Raw genomic sequence first — 18946 nt, 5'->3', positions numbered from 1 at the left:
CGCGCACACTCACCGCCGCGCTGCCGCCCGGGCCGCTCAGGGTCAGAGGTTCCATGCCCCTTGTACGCCGCGGCGTCCCGGCGCCGCCGCCCCCGCCGTCCCCGCGCGCCCTTTTTGGGGCGCGTCGCCCCAGCCGGTCTCCGCCGAGTCGCCCTACGGCAGGAGCGTCTCTCGGGCCGAGCCCGGAGCGTTTCATCAGCCACGCTCCCCCAGGGCGCCGGTAGGGGCCCTGCGCCCGCCACGTGCATGAGATCTGAGCTCGTCCCTGCAGTGAAGGAGCGGGGCGGGGAGGCCTGTCCCGAGTGACAAAGTCATGGGATCCGATGCATGAGGCACACTCGGGACCAGAAGTTTCTTCCAGGCTTGTTTTTAATGAAAAACGGTGTTCAGTATTGAAAGCGTCGGTGTAGTCTCCACTTTGTATCTGCGTTTTCTTTAAAAATCTTTAGTTGAGACAGTGCTGTGAAATTGTGTGAGATCTTTACGAAATAATGTGTGAGGTGTTCAAACACACACTTGCACACCCCGCTCCTTGAGATTTAAAAGGATCTGTGATGGCCTGCTTCTTTTTCCAGGTAAATCACTAGTCTTGGGTTCACCTTGGTGGGTTGTTCTGACAACAGCAGACCTGGCTAACTACATGTACTTTTCTTTGGAGTACGTGTTTATATCCTATTAGCCACCAAACATTGTCTTTCAACAAAGACGGTGGGCACTTGGTTGCTGCACCAACAGCCTGGTTTCTTTTTCAGGGGATCGATGAATGCACAGGTGGTTCCCACCCTTGCTTACAGGAAGGACTAGGGCAGTACATGCCACTGCCCTTGTCTCTACAAGTGGTCTTGTACACACAGAGAGACACAAACACATTTCTTCCTTTTAACAACTCTTGAGGACTTCCAGACCACAGGACTTACATGTGCCTGCAGGATGTTTCCAGGCAGCGAGAATGAATTGAAAACCCAAATTAGCATATCCCATGGAGGTGCCCACGGGGACAAGTGAGGATCAAGGTGGCAGGCTACTGAAAATGAACTTATCTGTGAGCAAATCAGCACTGAGTACCTGCTCTGTGCCAGCCTTGCCCTGGGCAGTAGAAAACAGTTCGTGGGAGCCTCCCATGTAGTTTGATCAACTTGCTAAACAGTAATGTAGAGGCCTGGGAACAAAAGACCCAAGGGTGCTGAGACTTCTAAATGCTGACCCGGCTATTGAAAAGGAAACAGCAACAAGCTGTGGCCTAGCCCCGCCCCACCCCCAACCCTGCCTGTGAAGCAACCCTCCTCAATGTCAGAGATGCCCTACTGCCTTCCCACCAGCCTGTCTTCACTCTCCACGGGCCAGCAGTTTTAGGTCGACACACCAGCCTCCTACAGGTACACAAACGGAACTTGGGAAGCGGCGGACAGAGCTGTACTGGTGCACTATGTAGCTGCCTGTGTGCTTGGACAGCTCTGCCCACTCATTCAGGAAAGTCAGGGACTCCTGCTGATGTGAGAGGCTGCAAGGGCGAAACGTTGAGTACTTAGTGTTCTGACTAGCAAGTGCACCCTTGCAGCAACACAAGTGTTTGCATACCTGAAATCCTGGGATAGGGGCGGGGGTGGGGGCCGGAATTCAAGGACATTACAACCAGGGAAACAGACTGCAGAGCTGACTTTAGTAGTGACTGCTTGATGGGAGTCTCGGGCATTTGTGAGGATTTCGATGTGCACTACCTGCAGCCTACACCGGATGAGTCACTGCCCTCTCTCCAAACCCCAAGCTCCATAAATAGAGCACCTCTCACTTCCTCCTGCCCTCCATTCTTTCACTTCCAGGTCCCAGTGTTTGCCTCAGGTCTTCCCTGTCCATCTGGAAGATCAGTGCCAAACCCATTCTCATCACCTGACCGGCCTATTCTTGGGTCTTGGGTGACAGGGCCCTACTTCTGAGAGCCCTGTCCTGCCCTAGGCCAAGGGCTGTCCTCCTCACTGGTTCCCATTCAACCTACAGTTATCCCTATTATGACCACTGGCTCATTCTTTCCCTGACAGCACAAACTTCGAGTCCTAAGGCCATTACATAGCTACCCAGTGCCCAACGGACAGGCTTTTGTTAAACACATCTTAATACATGGATGAAGTAAAAGAATTCTCCCCAGAATGGACAGAATTTCCAGAAATGCAGCAGCAGCAGCAGCAGCAGCAGCAGCAGCAGCAGATGGGATCGGAGGGAGCTTCAGAGAGCACCTGAAGAGCTAACTGGGCTGCCAGTTACATTCACTGACTTTCTAGCTTTCTTGCCATGGGCTGAACAAACTGATCAGATCACACAGCAGCTCTGGCTCACAAGAGCTGAGAGTCACACATTCAAATGCAACTCTGCCACTAATTATCTGTCCTTGAATAAGTGAACTTCATCCCTCTAAGGCTGTCTCCTAATTTATGCAATCTAATACTACTGCAGACATGGAGTATACAGCATGTATATCAACACCTTAAATTAGTATTAATGCATTAATACACAAACTATTCAAAAACGTATTTATTATAAAAGGTACCACCGCTAGTGGCTCCCTATCTGTTCAACTCTTGGAAGTGGTGTGACCTGGTAAACTCCACTATGAGATGTGATATGACAGCAGGTGAGAGCACAGAACTAGACACAGAGCTGTTGTCCTTGCCAAGTGTTCTGGGAGGCAAACAACATATCTGTCAGAAAACTGAGTCAAACTCCTTGGTACCTGTCAGGAAAGGCAACAATCCCCCCAGGGTACTCAAGGTGCAGAAAGCTAAGTGTCAGGGACAGGTAACAGACAAATGGAGTGAGGCCACAAGACAGTAACTGTATGGCTGTGCAGAGGATTCAGCTAGTGTGTGGGTCTCTTTTCATCCTTAAAATTAGGAAGGCAGCAAGCAGCCTGTGGTGGTTTGAGTAGGTACAGCCTCCGTAGATTCACGTTTGAATGCTTGGCCCAGAGGCAGTGGCACTGTTAGGAGATGTGGCCTTGTTAAAGTAGGTGTGGCCTTGAGGAAGGTCTCCTATGCTCAGACTACACAGTGACAGTCTCTCCCTGCTGCCTGAGGATCAGGATATAGAACTTTCGCCGGGCGGTGGTGGCACACGCTTTTAATCCCAACAGAGGCAGAGGCAAGCAGATTTCTGAGTTCAAGGCCAGCCTGGTCTACAAAGTGAGTTCCAGGACAGCCAGGGCTATACAGAGAAATCATGTCTCGAAAAACCAAACCAAACCAAACCAAACCAAACAAAAAAGATAGAGAACTTTCAGTTCCTTCAATGTAAGCATGTCTGCCTACAGGCTGCTGTTTCCCTCCATGACAATAATGGACTGAACCTCTGAAACTGTAAGCCAAACCTAATTAAATGTTCTGGTTTGAGTATGTTTGGCCCAGGGAGTGGCACTATTTGGAGGTGTGGCCTTGGAGTAGGTGTAACACTGGGCATGGGCTGTGAGACACACTTCCTAGTTGCCTGGAAGCTAGGCTTCTGTTTGACTTCGAAACAAGATGTAGAACTCTCAGCTCTTCCAGTACCATACCTGCCTGGAAGCTATGCCGTGCTCCCACCTTGATAATGGACTGAACCTCTGAATCTGTAAGCCAGCCCCAGTTAAATGCTGTCTAACAGTTGCCTTAGTCATGGTGTCCACAGCAGTAAAACCCTAAGACAGTTATGGTCTCCCTTCACAGCAAAATCCTTAAAATCCTAAGACAGCCCCTTCGTGGGCACTGGACTAGCAACCCAGCTTCTTTTCTGGTGTTATCTGCAGCTGTTGCCAACTGGGCTAGAATGCTGCCACTTTTTTGTTATTTCCAAGTAGAAAAGGTTGGAGGTGGGTGACCTCTGTCAGTTATTCCTCCCAACAAAGTAAACACATCCTTAAAGTTCACACTCGATGCAGAAGCTAGCCAAAATCACTTGACATTAAGAGACAGAGAAGCAAATATTGACACAATATTCTGGCCAGCATCTTCCCCAGAAAACACTAGCCAAATCTTTTCATAAAGACGGTGCCCAGTCTGCCTGTTTGCACAGGCAGGAAACAAAGAACAAAGCGAGAATAAACTACCTGGTGGCACACAAGCTTTTACAGGAACTCCAGAGCCATTGAAGTGATAGGAGGCAAACTGACAGGAAAAAAAAAAAAAAAAAAAAAAAAAAAACTCTTGGCATCTGCCACATTGTTCCTAAACTCTGGAGAGGAGAGTAGAAATGACATATAACTCATAAAAGCTGCATTTGTGGAAGGAAGCTTCAGCTGGCTTTTGGTGCTATCAATCATCTTGAGTGGCAACAGGTCCAATGTGCCCAGAAGTGCAGAACTAAACTATTGCAGGCTTTGTTTCCCTGGCAGGTGAATGGAGACAACAGTATACAAATCACGCTTCAATTGGGAGCTTGGCAGCTTCTGGCTTGCAACACACAATACCGCTCCGAACTGACTCTTTGTTTCATGACCTCTGACATCCTGCAAGCCTCTAGGCCTGCATTTTCTCATGCATGGAGATGGGATCACATCTCTAACTTGCAGAATCTAAAAACCTCATAAAAAAAAAAAAAAAAAAAAAAAAAAAAGTGAGCCTCCAGACTAGTTGCTCGCAGAGATTAGGATGTGGAGTGTAAATTACTTCATCTCTCTTGAGTTATCACCAATCCAAAGTGAGAGTGGCCATTCAGGGAACTGTTAAGATTGCTGTTACACAACCTGACTGTAAGCTATGTTATGTCTTCCACCAGAGAAGCTCTGATTAAGGTTAAGATAGGGCATCAACAGAAGGTTCTCATGTTTGCAACAGGTGATTGGGAAATCCTTTCCAGGAAACTGCACAATTACCCAGAGGAACCAATGAACATCACTTTTGGGGGAAGGGATGTACATAGAAAAGATACAGAACAAGAGATACAGAAAGCTTGGCAAGGACTACACAAGGCACTTAAGAATCTTGGCTCTACCACACACCCTTGCCTGGTTCCTCAATGCCCACACCTCAAATCTGGTAAGAGTTGTCAAGGGGTATTCTGTTGAGGGCCTGGAAAGATGGCTCAACAGTTAAGTGTACTAGCTGCTGCTCTTCCAGAGGACCAAAGCTCGCTTTCCAACACTGATTTTGAAGATTTTAAGTCTTTAAAAAAATGTTTCACGTATCAAAAGATGGCCTAGTCGGCCATCACTGGAAAGAGAGGCCCATTGGACTTGCAAACTTTATATGCCCCAGTACAGGGGAACGCCAGGGCCAAAAAGGGGGAGTGGGTGGGTAGGGGAGTGGGGGGTGGGTATGGGGGACTTTTGGGATAGCATTGGAAATGTAAATGAGGAAAATACCTAATTAAAAGAATGTTTTACTAGTAAATTAATATAGATGCAAACATTAATGCATTGGCTGCCATGTAAAAGCTCCTAAATGAACCAGAGCAGAAACATTTCTTCACTGTCCATAGATCCCTCCTCCCCTTGCAGACATGTTGAATCAAAGAGAGGCGAGTGATCAGGTGCCATCTGAGGAGTGAAGCTAGGAAGAACTGGCTGATTTCACCTTTTCCTTCCAACCTCTACAATGGTGCAGACTGTGTGCTGAGGTAAGAATGAGCCTCATCACCCACTCACCACATGTCCAACAGCTGCCCCAAAGAAACCCAACTTGTATCAAATTCTTAAGTAGGTCTTTGTTGTATTTCAGACACAGGAAACATTTGTGGAGCACCTAGAATGTTCCAGGCACCATATGCAGTGCTCTGATGTATTTTTAATACATCTTTTCTTGTTACTGTAGAACAGAAGTTCTGATTTGGGGACACTTCTGGCACCCAGGAGCTATGGCAATGTCCAGTGACATTTTTGGTTGTCACTACTGAGGTGTTCCTAGTAGCATCTAGTGGATGAAGAGCAAGACATTGCTAAACACCCTTGTAACGAATAATGTCAAACTTCTCCCTTTGAAGCCCAGACCAGGTCTCTCTCCAGAAGTCAATCTTTTTCGAGATTTAAACACAGGTTATATGCATGTGCATCTATACATATACACCCAAATTTCATTTCCTTTTATGCTCAAATGGGAACAAATCCTACACAATGCTCAGCTGTGTGCATCTTGGGTTCACTCTGCACTCAAGGGTCTCTGGTGGCTGACCAGTCTTTCTGATGTAAATTTCTCAGTATACCACAACAGAAACCCTAGACCTAGAGCTTTCAAGCAAGCTCACTCATGGCCCAACCCTTGATTCCACTGGCCTAGGAGGAATGTGAGCACCTACAAATTGCCTGTGAACATTAATCAGGATTTCAGCCTAGAGCAACGGCACTCCCACTGACAAGACCTCCAGAACCCACATCCCTCCTCCCAGAAGAGCATGTCTCACCTTACTTTATTCCCTTCCCCAGCAGCATTTGAACAGGCCACCAACTCCCTTGAACCACCTACACCATCAACCACACATCATCTCTCTCCGCGGCACGCTTCATAGCATTTAGGTTCCTCTCCCCAAAAAATCACCAAACCCTTGCCTGCTCACATACACCTCTGCCTCTCAACTGACCATTAATTCTAATAATATGGGTTAAACAAACTGGGCAGCAAGGTTAAAAATATGAAGGCTCGGTTTACAGTGATGGCACGGGCCTTTGATCTCAGCACTGGGAAGGCAGAGCCAAGAGGTTGTGAGTTTGAGGCCACCCAAAGGTATACAGTGAAATGCTATCTGAAAACAAAACCAAGGCTGAGGATGTAGATCAGTGAATATTTGCCTAGTGATTCCCAGTACCACAGCACACAGGTCTAAACCAGTGAGTACCAGTGCTGCTGCATGCTCCTCCAGTTTCAGAGAAGCAACAGGTGACAAAAGGTGGAGGTTAGAAGCCTTACACTTAGCTGTACAGAGACTGAAGTGTCTTAAACAAAATGGTGTACTGGAACACATTAAGGAAGAGATACATCATGGCTATACAGAGAGAACAGAAGGCCAATCAACTTCATGACAACTTGAAAGAGGTAGGCTGGAGTAATGAAATGTGGGTCTCCACTGTGGATGGTGGTACTAGGATATGGTAGTGATCTCACTAAAGAAACATAGAGGACCAAGAACCAAACCTTGGGCAAAGACAGAGAACCAAGCAGCATGCCATGTGCCAGCAAGGGACTGCACCCTGATCAAGTGGTAGCCCACCTTTCTCCACCTGCACAGCTGAGCCTACCAAGCTGCTCCAGCAAGGTCTTTTAACAGGACAATAGGGAAACTGAGGCAGGAAACCTTGGGGGGCTTCAAATATTTAAAAAAGAAGAGAAGAGGGAGAGGGAGAGGGGGAGAGGGAGGAGAGAAGCGAAGCGAACTGAAGTGAAGCACAGGAACACAATAGTGACCAGATACCAGAAGTGGCCTAAAAACAAAGGACCTTATGACACAGAAAACAGTATGTGCCTACTATCTCAAACTGCTGAGGGAAAAGGAGAATCCCTAATGTTCTTTCGTTTTATACCTACCACAAATTACTCTGCAACCAAACAAAGTCTGTTAGCCTGCAGAGAGCCACCAGGTATCTATCTCATACTTAGGCAGTGAAGTTACAAATCACTCACTTTGCTCATCAGAGAGGCATGGTCATTTGCCCAAGGCTGCCTGACACTGGGTCCTCAAGGCCAATAGCTCTCAACATTCCTAATGCTGCAACCCTTTAATACAGTTCCTCATGTTGTGGCAACCCCCACCCAACCATAAAATTATTGACTGCTACTTCATAACTCTACGTTTGCTACTGTTAGGAACCATAAATATCTGATATGCAGAATATCTAATATATGACGCCCCAAAGGGCCATGAGAACCACTGCTGTAGACAAAAGGCAGACTACAGGCTCTTTAGTTGCTTGCTGCTTTCTAAACCAGAGGGTAAAATCACAAGCAACTTCATTCCCAAATGAACACCCTGAGTATTTACTATTAAGGTATACATTTACATCCAACACCGGCTGACTCCTAGATGAAATTCTGCTCAACATCTGGGTCAAGATATACTTTGTATTACCAAAAAAAAGGAGCCAGGAGGGTGAAGAGCAAGACAAATTTTTACTTTTAAATGATTATAAGCACACCAAAAACATGTAACAAGTTAAGTCCTAGCATCTAGTGATTTGGGTTAGGTTACACTAACAGCAGCCGGAACAAGCATATCGTATTGACTGTCCTAAATTATCCAGGCTAGAGTACTCTAAGGCTGGCTGCTTCTTCATAGGAGTTACTAATAGCTACTTCTACTTTTTCATAGATAACGCCCCTGACCTGTAAGAAAGGAGAAGGGAACAGTTTACTCCCCTTCTTCCTTCAAAGAATTTTTCCTACTAGACTAATTAAAAAAAAAAGTCAACATTGATATCGATTACTTGCATGAAGACACAGGAAAACAGGCGACATACACTCCTTAAAGACACACAAGATAAGAAGATGAAACTTCAGGTACATAAGAAGTCTGTACAAAAAGCTAGATTTGATACTCTCAAAAAGTGAAGGGTCCTACAACAGCATAGAGAAATAATTTAATGCCTTCCAGAACAGAACTCCAGCTCTGTGGAGGTTTTCCTATTCTATGGGGGCAGATCTCATGCCAACCCACAGAGCAGGCGCTTCCACCTCCTATCCGTTTATGCGGTAGTTTTCATGGATTTCCGGCCGGATGTCACACACAAAGGCCAAGAGGTTATCCAGGACTTCATCCCTGTTCTGCTCGAAGTAGTTCTGGAGGACGGTCATCTTCTCCCGGGTCTCCTTTTCCACCTCACTGCTGCAGCTGCCATGGGAGCCCAATGCCTGCAGGGGAAGAAACAGGATACAAGGGAACATGAGGAAGAGTCTCCAGTGGAGTCATTTAACAAGCAACCTGCTGGCCTATGGAAATGCCCCGGCTCCTTAGTAAGAGAATGCAACACATCAGCGGCAGGCACAGTAACCTGTGAGAAAAGCTGTGTGGCGGACCAGGCACACTCCATCAGCACTCACTGCAATGCACAGTGCACAGCCCTGAGTAACGACTGGAACCAACCTAAAGATTTAACAACTACGGCACCACCCACACGGGTGCACACTTGTGATCCCAGCTACTTGGGGTAAGAACAGAACTGCTTAGGCACAAGAGAAAAAATAGAAAACAAAGAAGGCAACAACTGACTTAATTCAATCCCTGGTAGCACCACTACCAGCAAGTACAAGCATGTACACACATACAATCTAACAACTGAAAGTGGTTATGAACTATGACGCATCTGTACAAGAGAATAGTTCAGCAATATGACTGTAAAATAAGCAGTTTATAGACAAACAATACAACAGTATCACTGATGTTAGCATTTACTGCAGAGGACCTAGGTTTAGTTCCCAGCACCCACATGGTGGCTCTCAACCATGTGTAACTCATGCTACAGGGGATCCAATACCCTCAACACCTAGATGTGGGCAATCTCAAACCTTTCACTTGGGTGTTCAACTAGGCAAAGAAAGTATGAACCACTTAACTGTATGGGACACCACACAGCTCTGCTCTCCCTTCCTGCTTCTACATGTTCCTCTGTGTCCTTTCTCCCCCACCAAGATCTGTCTCTGTCCATCACTTTATGAATCACAGTGGGCTACTAGGGTGATAGATCTCTATACTATACTGAGGGGCAGGTCTCCCATTTTATCACATTTAGATTGTCACAGCAGTGTTCACAGCTATAGGTTTGTAGGATTTATGGTAAGCTAAACTCTATGAAGGCATGGATGGAAACTACTACTTCTGCCAGCATCTAACATGGTACCTGCATATGTCAAGCACTTTTAAAAATGCTAAACAAATAAATGAAAATTAGAATTTGATATAAATGTGACTATCCCAAGAGATAAACAGGGATGGGGTGGGAATAGGGGCTAACTGATAGAGAACTTGTTAGCATGCAAAGGCCACCAAAAACAAACAAACAAACAAACCCCAATCTCTCAAAACTGCACTAGTGGCTCTAAGCTGTACTGACTCTTTTCAGATCTGCACAAAAAAGGAAGGCAATAGTGAAGACAAACAGAGGGAGGCCCACCGCAGCTTCCTTGGCCTTGAACTCCTTCTCCCTCTGCAGGCGGTACTGTTCAATTTCAGCCTGGGCTTCTTCTTTGGCCTGCTTCAGCCTCCGGTTCTTTCCTGTTTCAAAGAAGAGAAAGACATCAAGAAGTGTCTCAAGGCAGTATCTACAGCCAAATAGATACTGATAATGAATTTTAGCAGTCAAGAAAGAAAATAATTTAAACAACAGAAAAGTACAAAGGAAAGAGGGAATGCAGATCTAAACAACAACATAGGTTCTGCCTCGAGCCTTTAAGTGGAGACAAAAAAGGGAATGTCCTTTAGAGCCGTGAGCAGTGTATGAGCAGTCCGCAGTCCAGAACTGTACACATGGACACACACACACTCAAAAGGAAACCTGTGAAAGCAAGGAAAATACCGTGGAATGTCATGGCGTCGTCTTGGTCTCATAAATATTAAAACCGTGTTAACATAAGATAGGTGACAGCCATCTGGGGAGCTCTTCCTCACCCCAAATAGTCAACAGCTAGCTGTGCTGTGTTGCTGCAGGCTCTCTTTAGAGTTTGCTGAGAACTAATGTACTCAAAGGGTATCACCTAAGATGCAGCTAAGGAAATGATGACATAATCCTGCAAACTAGGCACCAGGGCAGTGGCAGAGGCAAAGCTGTGGGGGAGGATGCTGAATGCTGTGCCAGAGCACACACAGTTGGAAGGGAGGAGAAACGGAGGCTCTGGTCTCCCTGGTCTCTGGAAGATAGCCAGTTTAACACAGATTGGCAAAGTCTCTAGGTTGTCAAACCACAAGTTCAGCCAACATTTGCTTTGAGTTTCTGCTAAAAAAAAAAAAAAAAAAAAAAAAAAAGACAGGGTCTATGTAGCCTCAGATGTCCTAAAATTCACTATGGATAGACCAAATAGGCCTGAAACTCACAGATATCTCCCTGCCTGTCTCCCAAGTTATGAGAGTAAAGACATGTACTACTATGCCCAGTGTCACCAACAGAGTTCTAGAAGATCAACCTACATAGGTGATAGCAAAAGGCAGCATGCATCTAGAATTCAAGCTTTGTTAGACATAGTATCAACTGTCCAAAGCACACTACCCAAGTGGACTCATCAAAGTTCCTGATTAGGGCAATTCTGGACCTGTAATGACTCTGGCACCAGCGCCATCTGAAACAGTCTGTCCCTACACACCCCAAGGATTACTTCGCAAGCCTACACTTAAACACAGCACTTACTTAAGTTCACTCCTCCTGTGCTAAGCCCAATCCTTCAGAGAGAGTCCTCCCCTATCAGCTACATGGGCTACATTTAAAGCCAAAGACCTTTTCCAAACCAAGTCTATCAAAGACATCCATGGTCCAACCATTATTCAGGAACTCCAAGGTAATTTCACAATTTACTATTCCCAACACCCATAGCTCCCTGAACCAGTCCCTAACAAGACCACCAATGCCTTTTGGCAAACATCCTCACTCTACCACTCAATCACACGTCCAGTCCCCAGCCTTAATTTTTTTTTTTGGGGGGGGGGGGGTTAACACAGCCTGTGCTGGTTCGAAGTCTGGGATTCTGCTGTGTGGGATCAGTTTCCCTTAGAGTCATGTATAATTGCTCCCAGCCCCAATTTTTTTTTAATCATGTTTCTCAGACCTTACAAATGGTCTAACCTAACAAAGTAATGATTTCATGAGAAACTCAGGCTTGATTATTTTACAACATACCCTGACCCTTCCCAGTCTCTGTGTGTATGTGTTTTCTCCTGGTTTCCAGAGACAGGATTTTTCTGGCTGTCCTGGAACTTGCCCTCGAACTCAGTGATCCACAAGCCTCTGAACGCTGAGATTACAACTTTTCCTTCCCAACCCTTAACTGAGCAAGTCAAGTGTGACCACAAATCAAGGATGACAGTTCTCATATTTCAGCTCTTTTCAATGCCTCTCTTCCCAACCCCTGAAAATATTAAAATGTGAGCTGGCTGTAAGCTAACCCCTCTAAAACAAACTGCTTCAGCTATCTGATACATACAAGCTTGCAGCCAAGTAAGGTTTAAAATCTCCCGGGAACACGGTCATTCCCACCACAGTCCAAGTATTTGCTCTTGCATCTCCTCCAAACAGCCTCACATAATTCCCAACACATACACCTGCTACTGCGGCTGAGTCATCACAGGACAAACTGACAAGACAGTCTGGAAATTCTGGATCGAGAGCATGACAACACAGGCCTTTCTAGCCACCTGAGAAGAAAAGGGCTTCTCTCCACCCCCAGCATTCTACAGAAAACATCTCCTGGAAATAAAGAATCGCCTAACTCCCACCAGGGCCACACTTCAATCTACTTGGGGGGTGAGCATGGTGGCACATGCCTTTCAGGCCAGCACTGGGAAGCAGAGGCAGGCAGATCTCTGAGAGGTCTCAGCCCGTCAGCAGTATGTAACATAAGTGTACTGCAAGTTTTATACTAAGGAAAATCCCTTGCATGAGAAAGGCCTCTCAAGCCAGAGTCTGGCCAAATCACCTTCTGGGTCTCATTTTTCCCTCCTGCAAAAAAACAGGAGCAAACGCAGTGTCTTCTTACCTTGGAAAACTAGATTCATAAAGGTCCTGAGACACAGTTTCCAGTTTCCAAAAGCTTATTCTAGCGGCAAGGCCATGGAAACCAACAGCTTACTATAACACTACGTCAAAAACAAGCATTAGTGAGGGAAAGAGCCTGAATGAGGAACCGCTGCCAAATTCTGAGATCCAAAACTAACCATCAGGGCAAACGAAGTGCAAAAGCCTGGAGGGCCAGAAATGAGGATGCCTTTAGGATTCAAGCGACGCAGTACTGCGGGAAGAGAATTTCTCACAGGGACATGCTTAGGAGAGAATACAAAAGCCTGACTGATGAAAACACTTCCTCTAATCCATTATGAAATACCAGCTCCATTCTGCGGGGACAAGGAGTGCTGAGTGGAAGGCCAGGTGTGACGAGAAAGTTATGTTCGAATTTTAAGCAGGTGTCTGAAGTGGGGGGGGGGGGAATTTGTTGCAGAATATTACAGGCTTCTTCCACTCCTTGGTCCCAGTTACACACGTGGTAAACTGACTTTTCTGGCCACTTTGTCCCTCTCAATATTGGCCTTTCACTGCTACACACATCCTAACTGGTATGTGCGCCTCCGCTGGAACAAGAAATACCCTGTGATGAATATGAACTCGGCACTTCTCTAATACATTCTCAGGGGAACAAAGAAAGGAATGACTGGCCGAGTTAGGTAGCCACATGAACTCAGGGAGTTCAACTATGGTGCTGAAAAAAGAAAAAAAAAAACAAAAAAAAAAAACGATGGACGGAGATCAGGTTAGAGAGGCTGGGCGAACCGTTTAAAGTGACGAACGTGAGGGAGAGGTGGCCAGAATGACCTAGGTTCGCAGACTCGACGGCCGTGGAGGTGGCTCCCGTAGGTGGGCCGCGGCCGGAAGCAAGGGATCGGGATCGGGTGGGAGCAGTTTCTGTGGGGTGGCCCACTTCACGCCCTCCACCCCGAGAAGTGGACGAACCCACTACTGTCTCCACAGGCACCTGAGGTCCAGCCTCGAGGCTTCCAGACACCGCCGGGACAGCTTCTGGCCCCGACACTGTCCCCCGGCCTCCGCCCGCGGCCTAGTCGCCGTCCCAGCCTAGCATCCCGCCCCGTCCCGGAGCTCACGCTTGCGGGCCTCGGACACCTTCTCGGCGGCCCGCTTCTCGGCCTGCAGTAGCTGCTGGATGCCCTGCGACTGACTCGCCATTGCTGAGGGGACTTTGGGCTGAGAGAACGGCCTAAGTCAACTGCTCAAACACCCTCCGAAGCCCCTCGGATCACCTGATCCACCACCCAGACTCTGCGCCTGCGCAGCGCGCAGGAGCCCCGCCCCACCGTCAAAAGAACCGCCCGGTGTCTCAGCTGACTGACTGCCTTTGAGTCCGGTGACTCCCAGGAGATGGGGCGGGGCGGGGCGGGGCGGGGCGGGTGAGACGGGGCGGCGGGGTGGGGCGGGGTGAGACGGGACGGGGCGGGGCGGGACAAGGAGGGACGTGCCAAGCTGTTCCACTACGCCTGCGCATTGAGAGATGGCTACTCCTGCTCTTTTGCAACTGTCAAAGGCTGGTTTTTTATAGCTGGTATTATCCCTGTGGCAGTCCTGTCACGTGGTTATTTCTCTCTTCCCGAAATTAATAGTGTGCCCACGTTGAAGTTCAGAAGCAAGGATCCAAACCTGATTATTTACCCCCTCTCTTCACCCAGCTAGACTTCCTACCTTTCTGGAAATTTCTTTGGAACTTACACCCTATCAGGAAGCAATGCTGCCCTAGTGGTACAGGCTGCAAACCCAGCACACCCGTGTCAGGATGCTGAAGCAAGAGGATTGATTGAGTTCATGACCTGGCTAGTGAGACCGTGTTTGGCGGGGGAGGGGAGTGGGAACCAAAGCAGGTAGTGAGGCATAGCACATGCCTTTAATCCCAGCACTAGGTATGCAGAGGCAACTGAGTCTCTCATTCGAGGCAGGCCTGGTCTACAGAGTGAGTTCCAGGACAGCAAGAGCTACCCAGAGAAACCGTGTCTCGAAAAACCAAAAAGAAAACATCTATCATGGAGAAGTTTAGGAAGTTCTGGCCAGTTCTGGAGAGACGTCTGAAGTCCTAGGTTCAGACACTAGCAAATACTCAGACACACTCACACAAGGACTCAGCATCAAGTCAACTACTAACCCCTGTGACTTGTGGGCCAGTTGCCATCCTTTTTCATGGTGCTAGGGCTGGAACCTAGTTCCCTCAAGCATTGTAGGCGAGTCCCTTCCACCCTCTGAGCTGTATCCCTGGACCTGCCATCCCTTTCTGACCCAAGCTTAGGAATAAATAGTGCTGTTTTCCATAAGTGTTGCTGCAAGCACAGTGGGCGTGCACACCTCCTTTGATCCTGAAAACAGATTAAGGAGACAGAGTTGTAATAGCTCAGGGTATAGATATTTACCTCACGTGGAGGAAGGAGAAAAACAATTCCTGCAAGCTGTCTCCTGACCTCCACAAACACAGTGACATATGCAGTACCACCACCCACCCACATGGTTTTGAAAATTTAAGACATTAATTTAAACAAATAATTGTAGCATAATAAATGTGCCAAGTGTTTTTTTTTATTACGTATTTTCCTCAATTACATTTCCAATGCTATCCCAAAAGTCCCCCATACCCTCCCCCCCACTTCCCTACCCACCCATTCCCATTTTTTTGGCCCTGGCGTTCCCCTGTACTGGGGCATATAAAGTTTGTGTGTCCAGTGGGCCTCTCTTTCCAGTGATGGCCGACTAGGCCATCTTTTGATACATATGAAGCTAGAGTCAAGAGCTCCGGGGTACTGGTTAGTTCATAATGTTGTTGCACCTACAGGGTGTGCCAAGTGTTTTAAGACATGCTTGTTAATGAAGATAAACCATGTGACCAGTCATGAGGAGAGAATGGATCTGAAGGCTCTCCCAAGGGAGAGATCTAAAGTGAGATGCTAGGGCTGTGTCAGCAGCACAGGGCTGTTATAACCCTCAGAGCTCCTGTTCCAAAGAGAATACAAGACAGCCCAATATTCTGAGCCCAATATGATTATGGCCCAGGAAGGACATATTCAGATTCCCATGAACAGCACGTTCTGCCACCGAGGAAGAGGATAGTTACACTTATGGTCAGAGACCAAAACAAGGTTGTAAATACTTTTACCTAATGCAAACACTCAGTGTATTTACCTAATACTTGGGTGTGTACAACAGGTAGATTATGGCAGTATTGGAAAACCTTATCAATGGGTTCAGCATGCTGCTTTCTACTAGCCTTAGCATTAGGGTTGGAGGAAGCCAGTGACCTGTTAACCGTTCATTCCGAATATTACATCTAGTGGTCACAGAGCTGTCAGGACAGATGTGGAAGTTGGTAGTAAAAGGCTGTTAAGGGATCTAAAGATAGGCCAAGATGATTTTAGCACTATGTCTGAGAAATCGTGTCCCTCTTCAGTCATGAACCTCCAGTCTGTCAGTCTTCAGGACCTTCCACACTGATGTGGCTTCTTCTGAGGTCACCACTACCATGTGCCAGGCCTTCCTTCTGTCCCCAGTGGATAGGGCAGGCAAGATAGGAAGTGGAGCTTGCATGTGCACCATGCCACTCTCTGGAATGACTCCTGCCAGCAGGTTCAGAAGTGCTATGAAAGAATAGTCTCATTTGATAACGTCCAAATGGAGGCTCAGCAGGTTAAGTGATTTGTCCACAGTCACACTCCTGTTGACTGCCAAATGGGATGCCTGCCTCTTGTCAAGCTGCACACTGACATCTCTAGCCAGCTGCACTCTTCTGAGGGATTCCTGTGGGCTTTGGAAAGTATCAGATGACCTCTTAGAGTCTGTAAAATGCTGAAAACATAAAGTAATGCCAAGATATTTTTTTTCTAGAACGCTCTCTGCACTGGAGGACGAGAGCAGTTTGGTGATTCAAAGCTTTTCCACTTGATTCAGGTTGAAGACAGCCTAATAACCAGGAAATGAATAGTCTCTGAGACCTTTAAATCCAGGGCATACTTTCTTGGGAAGACTGAATGTTTGTGTTCCCAGAAAACACAATATAGTCAGGCAATCGATGGAGAACAATACGCACTGTAGAGGTGGGAGAAAAAACAAAAGAGATGATTGAGAAAACAAATGTCCACTTACAGACAAGTGGATAAATAAACGTGGCTTATTGTACCATAGAAAAGTATTCAGTCATGTGCCAGTGAGATGACACAACAAGGACAAGGACAAGCCTGAGAACCGAGTTTCATCCCCAGGTCCTCAGTGGTGGAAGCAGAGAACAGACTCCCAAAGTTGTCCTCTGACCTCTACACACATGCTGTGGCATGTGCATACCCACATATAAACACACACACACACACACACACACTAGAGAGAGAGAGAGAGAGAGAGAGAGAGAGAGAATTCACTCACCACCATGCCTAGCACTCATAAGCATTTTTATTATTACATACATTTTATTATTTAATATATTATATATTTTATTATATAATATTATATATAATATTAATTTGATGTGTGTGTGTTCCTGTAAGCGAAATAAATCTTCCCTCCCCCTGAGTTCTTTCTTGCCAGCTATTTGGTCACAGCACTGAGAAAAGTAACTAATAATTCCCAGAATCCGGGAGGAGGACGGCTGCTGTCACCTAAGGCAGCCATAGATAGACTAACAACACTCATTGCGGAAGTCCAGCTCAGGGCCTGTCACGGGTCTCTCTGAGCCACACCATGCAGTGTTCCTTCAGGTTGACCTAGGTCCACTCGCGCCTCATAGGAAGAGAATAACCTGTCTATCCTGACATGTTATTCCAGCTGGTGATGGTGATCTTGCTGTAGATTTTGGCAGAGAGATCTGAGGACACTCTTAAGCCCAGTGAGTGACACAGTGCTTGCATGCTGACACCTACCATGTTCTTCCTTCCATACTCGTGACTCTTAAATACTTCCTCTCCCCTGTGCCAGCATTCTAACTTCTAAGGAGGAGCTTTAACTTAAAGTGTAAAGTCATTCATTGCTAAATACTCTTTACAGAAACTAGAAATGTCTGGGATCCATAAAAGAAAATCAGGATGTATGATGCACCCCTTGGTCTTTAGTTCTATGTAACAGCTAATAGGGGGCATGTAAATTTCTGTAGGTTTACCTTTCAGAAAACTAGCATAAAGGTTTTAAGAAGGCACACATGGGGACTGGTCCCAGGGAGTTGAGGTCTGTGAATGATCTGACCAGGGGGAAAAAAGAAAAGAGGAGACATGCCCTTGGATAACACAAAGACCTCACTAACACATGGCTTTCCTGACCACTGTCCTCTGCTCCGTCTTTCTTTTCCCATAAAAGCCCTTCATGCTTGAGTCCTCTGGGATAGAGCTCTATGGATAGTACCTCTCCATCTTCCAGTACGCTGACCTTTAAATAAACCTGCTTCCCACCATCAATTTCCAAGTATTGGCTTTAAAGTGCTGAGCAGGCCAGGCTTGAGTCAGGTACGAGCAGCATTGTGGATTGTAGCCAATGAGTGGAATTGACCCATAAGTAAACAAAATATGGTGTGGGCTGAGAACAGAATATCAGTCAACCTTAAAAGGAAGGGAATTTTGATCCATGCTGCAATTTGGAGGAATCATGAGGACTGTGTGCTATGTGAAATAAGTCAGTCACGAAGGACAAGCTATTTCACTTGTAAAAGTGGCCAAACTCATGCAGACAGAGAATAGAATGATTGTCTCCTGAATCTGCAGGGAAAGAGAAATGGAACGTATTGTTCAGCATCTCCTTGTGCAAAATGAAAACATACTGGAGGTTAGGGGCTGGAAAGATGGCTCAGCAGTTAGGAGCGCTTGAAGCCTGTCTTAGTTAGGATTTCTATTGCTGTGATGAAACACCATGATCAAAAAGTAAGTTGAGGAGAAAAGTGTTCATTTGCATTGCTCTTCATGGCTTGCTCATCCTGCTTTCTTATAGAACCCAGAACCACCAGCCCAGGGATGGAACCACCTACAATGGACTGAGTCCTCACTCATTAATCACTAATTAAGAAAATGCCTGTAGCTGGATCTTATGGAGGCATTTTCTCAATCAAGGTTCCCTCCTTTCAGATGAGTCTAGCTTGGGTCAAGTTGACAAAAGCCCAGCCAGCACACTGTCCTTCTCCTTCTAAGATGGTGCAAGATGATACAATGCACCATGCGTTAAGATGATGTGAGGGCATGCTCTAGGCACTGTGGTGATTTGGATAGAATGGTCCCAGAGAGTCATGTGTTTGCGTGCTTTAACATAGGGTGAGGGGGTTGGGGATTGGGCTGGTGCTGCTTGTAT

At 46.6% G+C, this 18946-nt stretch overlaps 2 protein-coding genes and 1 long non-coding RNA gene across 3 annotated transcripts in view; all 3 read right to left on the bottom strand.

Moving 5' to 3' along the window:
- Tmem268 (transmembrane protein 268) overlaps nucleotides 1-4148 on the bottom strand; it is a 31763-nt gene extending 27615 nt beyond the window's left edge. The window contains exon 1 of the mRNA XM_006537868.4: nucleotides 14-4148. The gene's annotated coding sequence lies outside the window, so the exon portion shown is untranslated. The remainder of the gene's footprint in view (nucleotides 1-13) is intronic.
- Nucleotides 4149-8041: 3893 nt separating this feature from the next.
- On the bottom strand, nucleotides 8042-13978 carry Atp6v1g1 (ATPase, H+ transporting, lysosomal V1 subunit G1). The gene is made up of 3 exons (NM_024173.2): nucleotides 13744-13978; nucleotides 10058-10158; nucleotides 8042-8798 (listed from the first exon to the last, which is right to left on the bottom strand). The coding sequence occupies exons 1-3, from the start codon at nucleotides 13823-13825 to the stop codon at nucleotides 8625-8627; spliced, it is 357 nt and encodes a 118-aa protein (NP_077135.1). The 5' UTR covers nucleotides 13826-13978; the 3' UTR covers nucleotides 8042-8624.
- Gm38592 lies at nucleotides 10884-13450 on the bottom strand. The gene is made up of 2 exons (XR_881351.1): nucleotides 12805-13450; nucleotides 10884-12726 (listed from the first exon to the last, which is right to left on the bottom strand). It is a non-coding gene; the product is annotated as a predicted gene, 38592 (long non-coding RNA).
- Nucleotides 13979-18946: the final 4968 nt, after the last annotated feature.

This window comes from Mus musculus, chromosome 4, assembly GCF_000001635.26.
Source record: "Mus musculus strain C57BL/6J chromosome 4, GRCm38.p6 C57BL/6J".
In the NCBI taxonomy this organism is placed as follows: Eukaryota; Metazoa; Chordata; class Mammalia; order Rodentia; family Muridae; genus Mus; species Mus musculus.
The sequence above is the reverse complement of the archived record's forward strand: the minus strand, read 5'-3'. Positions and strand labels throughout refer to the sequence as shown.

Excerpts from the sequence above, each read along its gene's own strand:
- Atp6v1g1 (NM_024173.2), bottom strand. The coding sequence starts at position 13,825 with ATGGCGAGTCAGTCGCAGGGCATCCAGCAGCTACTGCAGGCCGAGAAG. Across the intron at positions 10,159-13,743 it reads GGTGTCCGAGGCCCGCAAGC|GAAAGAACCGGAGGCTGAAG; the intron begins GTGAGCTCCGGG and ends TCTTTGAAACAG. Across the intron at positions 8,799-10,057 it reads TCAAGGCCAAGGAAGCTGCG|GCATTGGGCTCCCATGGCAG; the intron begins GTGGGCCTCCCT and ends CTTCCCCTGCAG.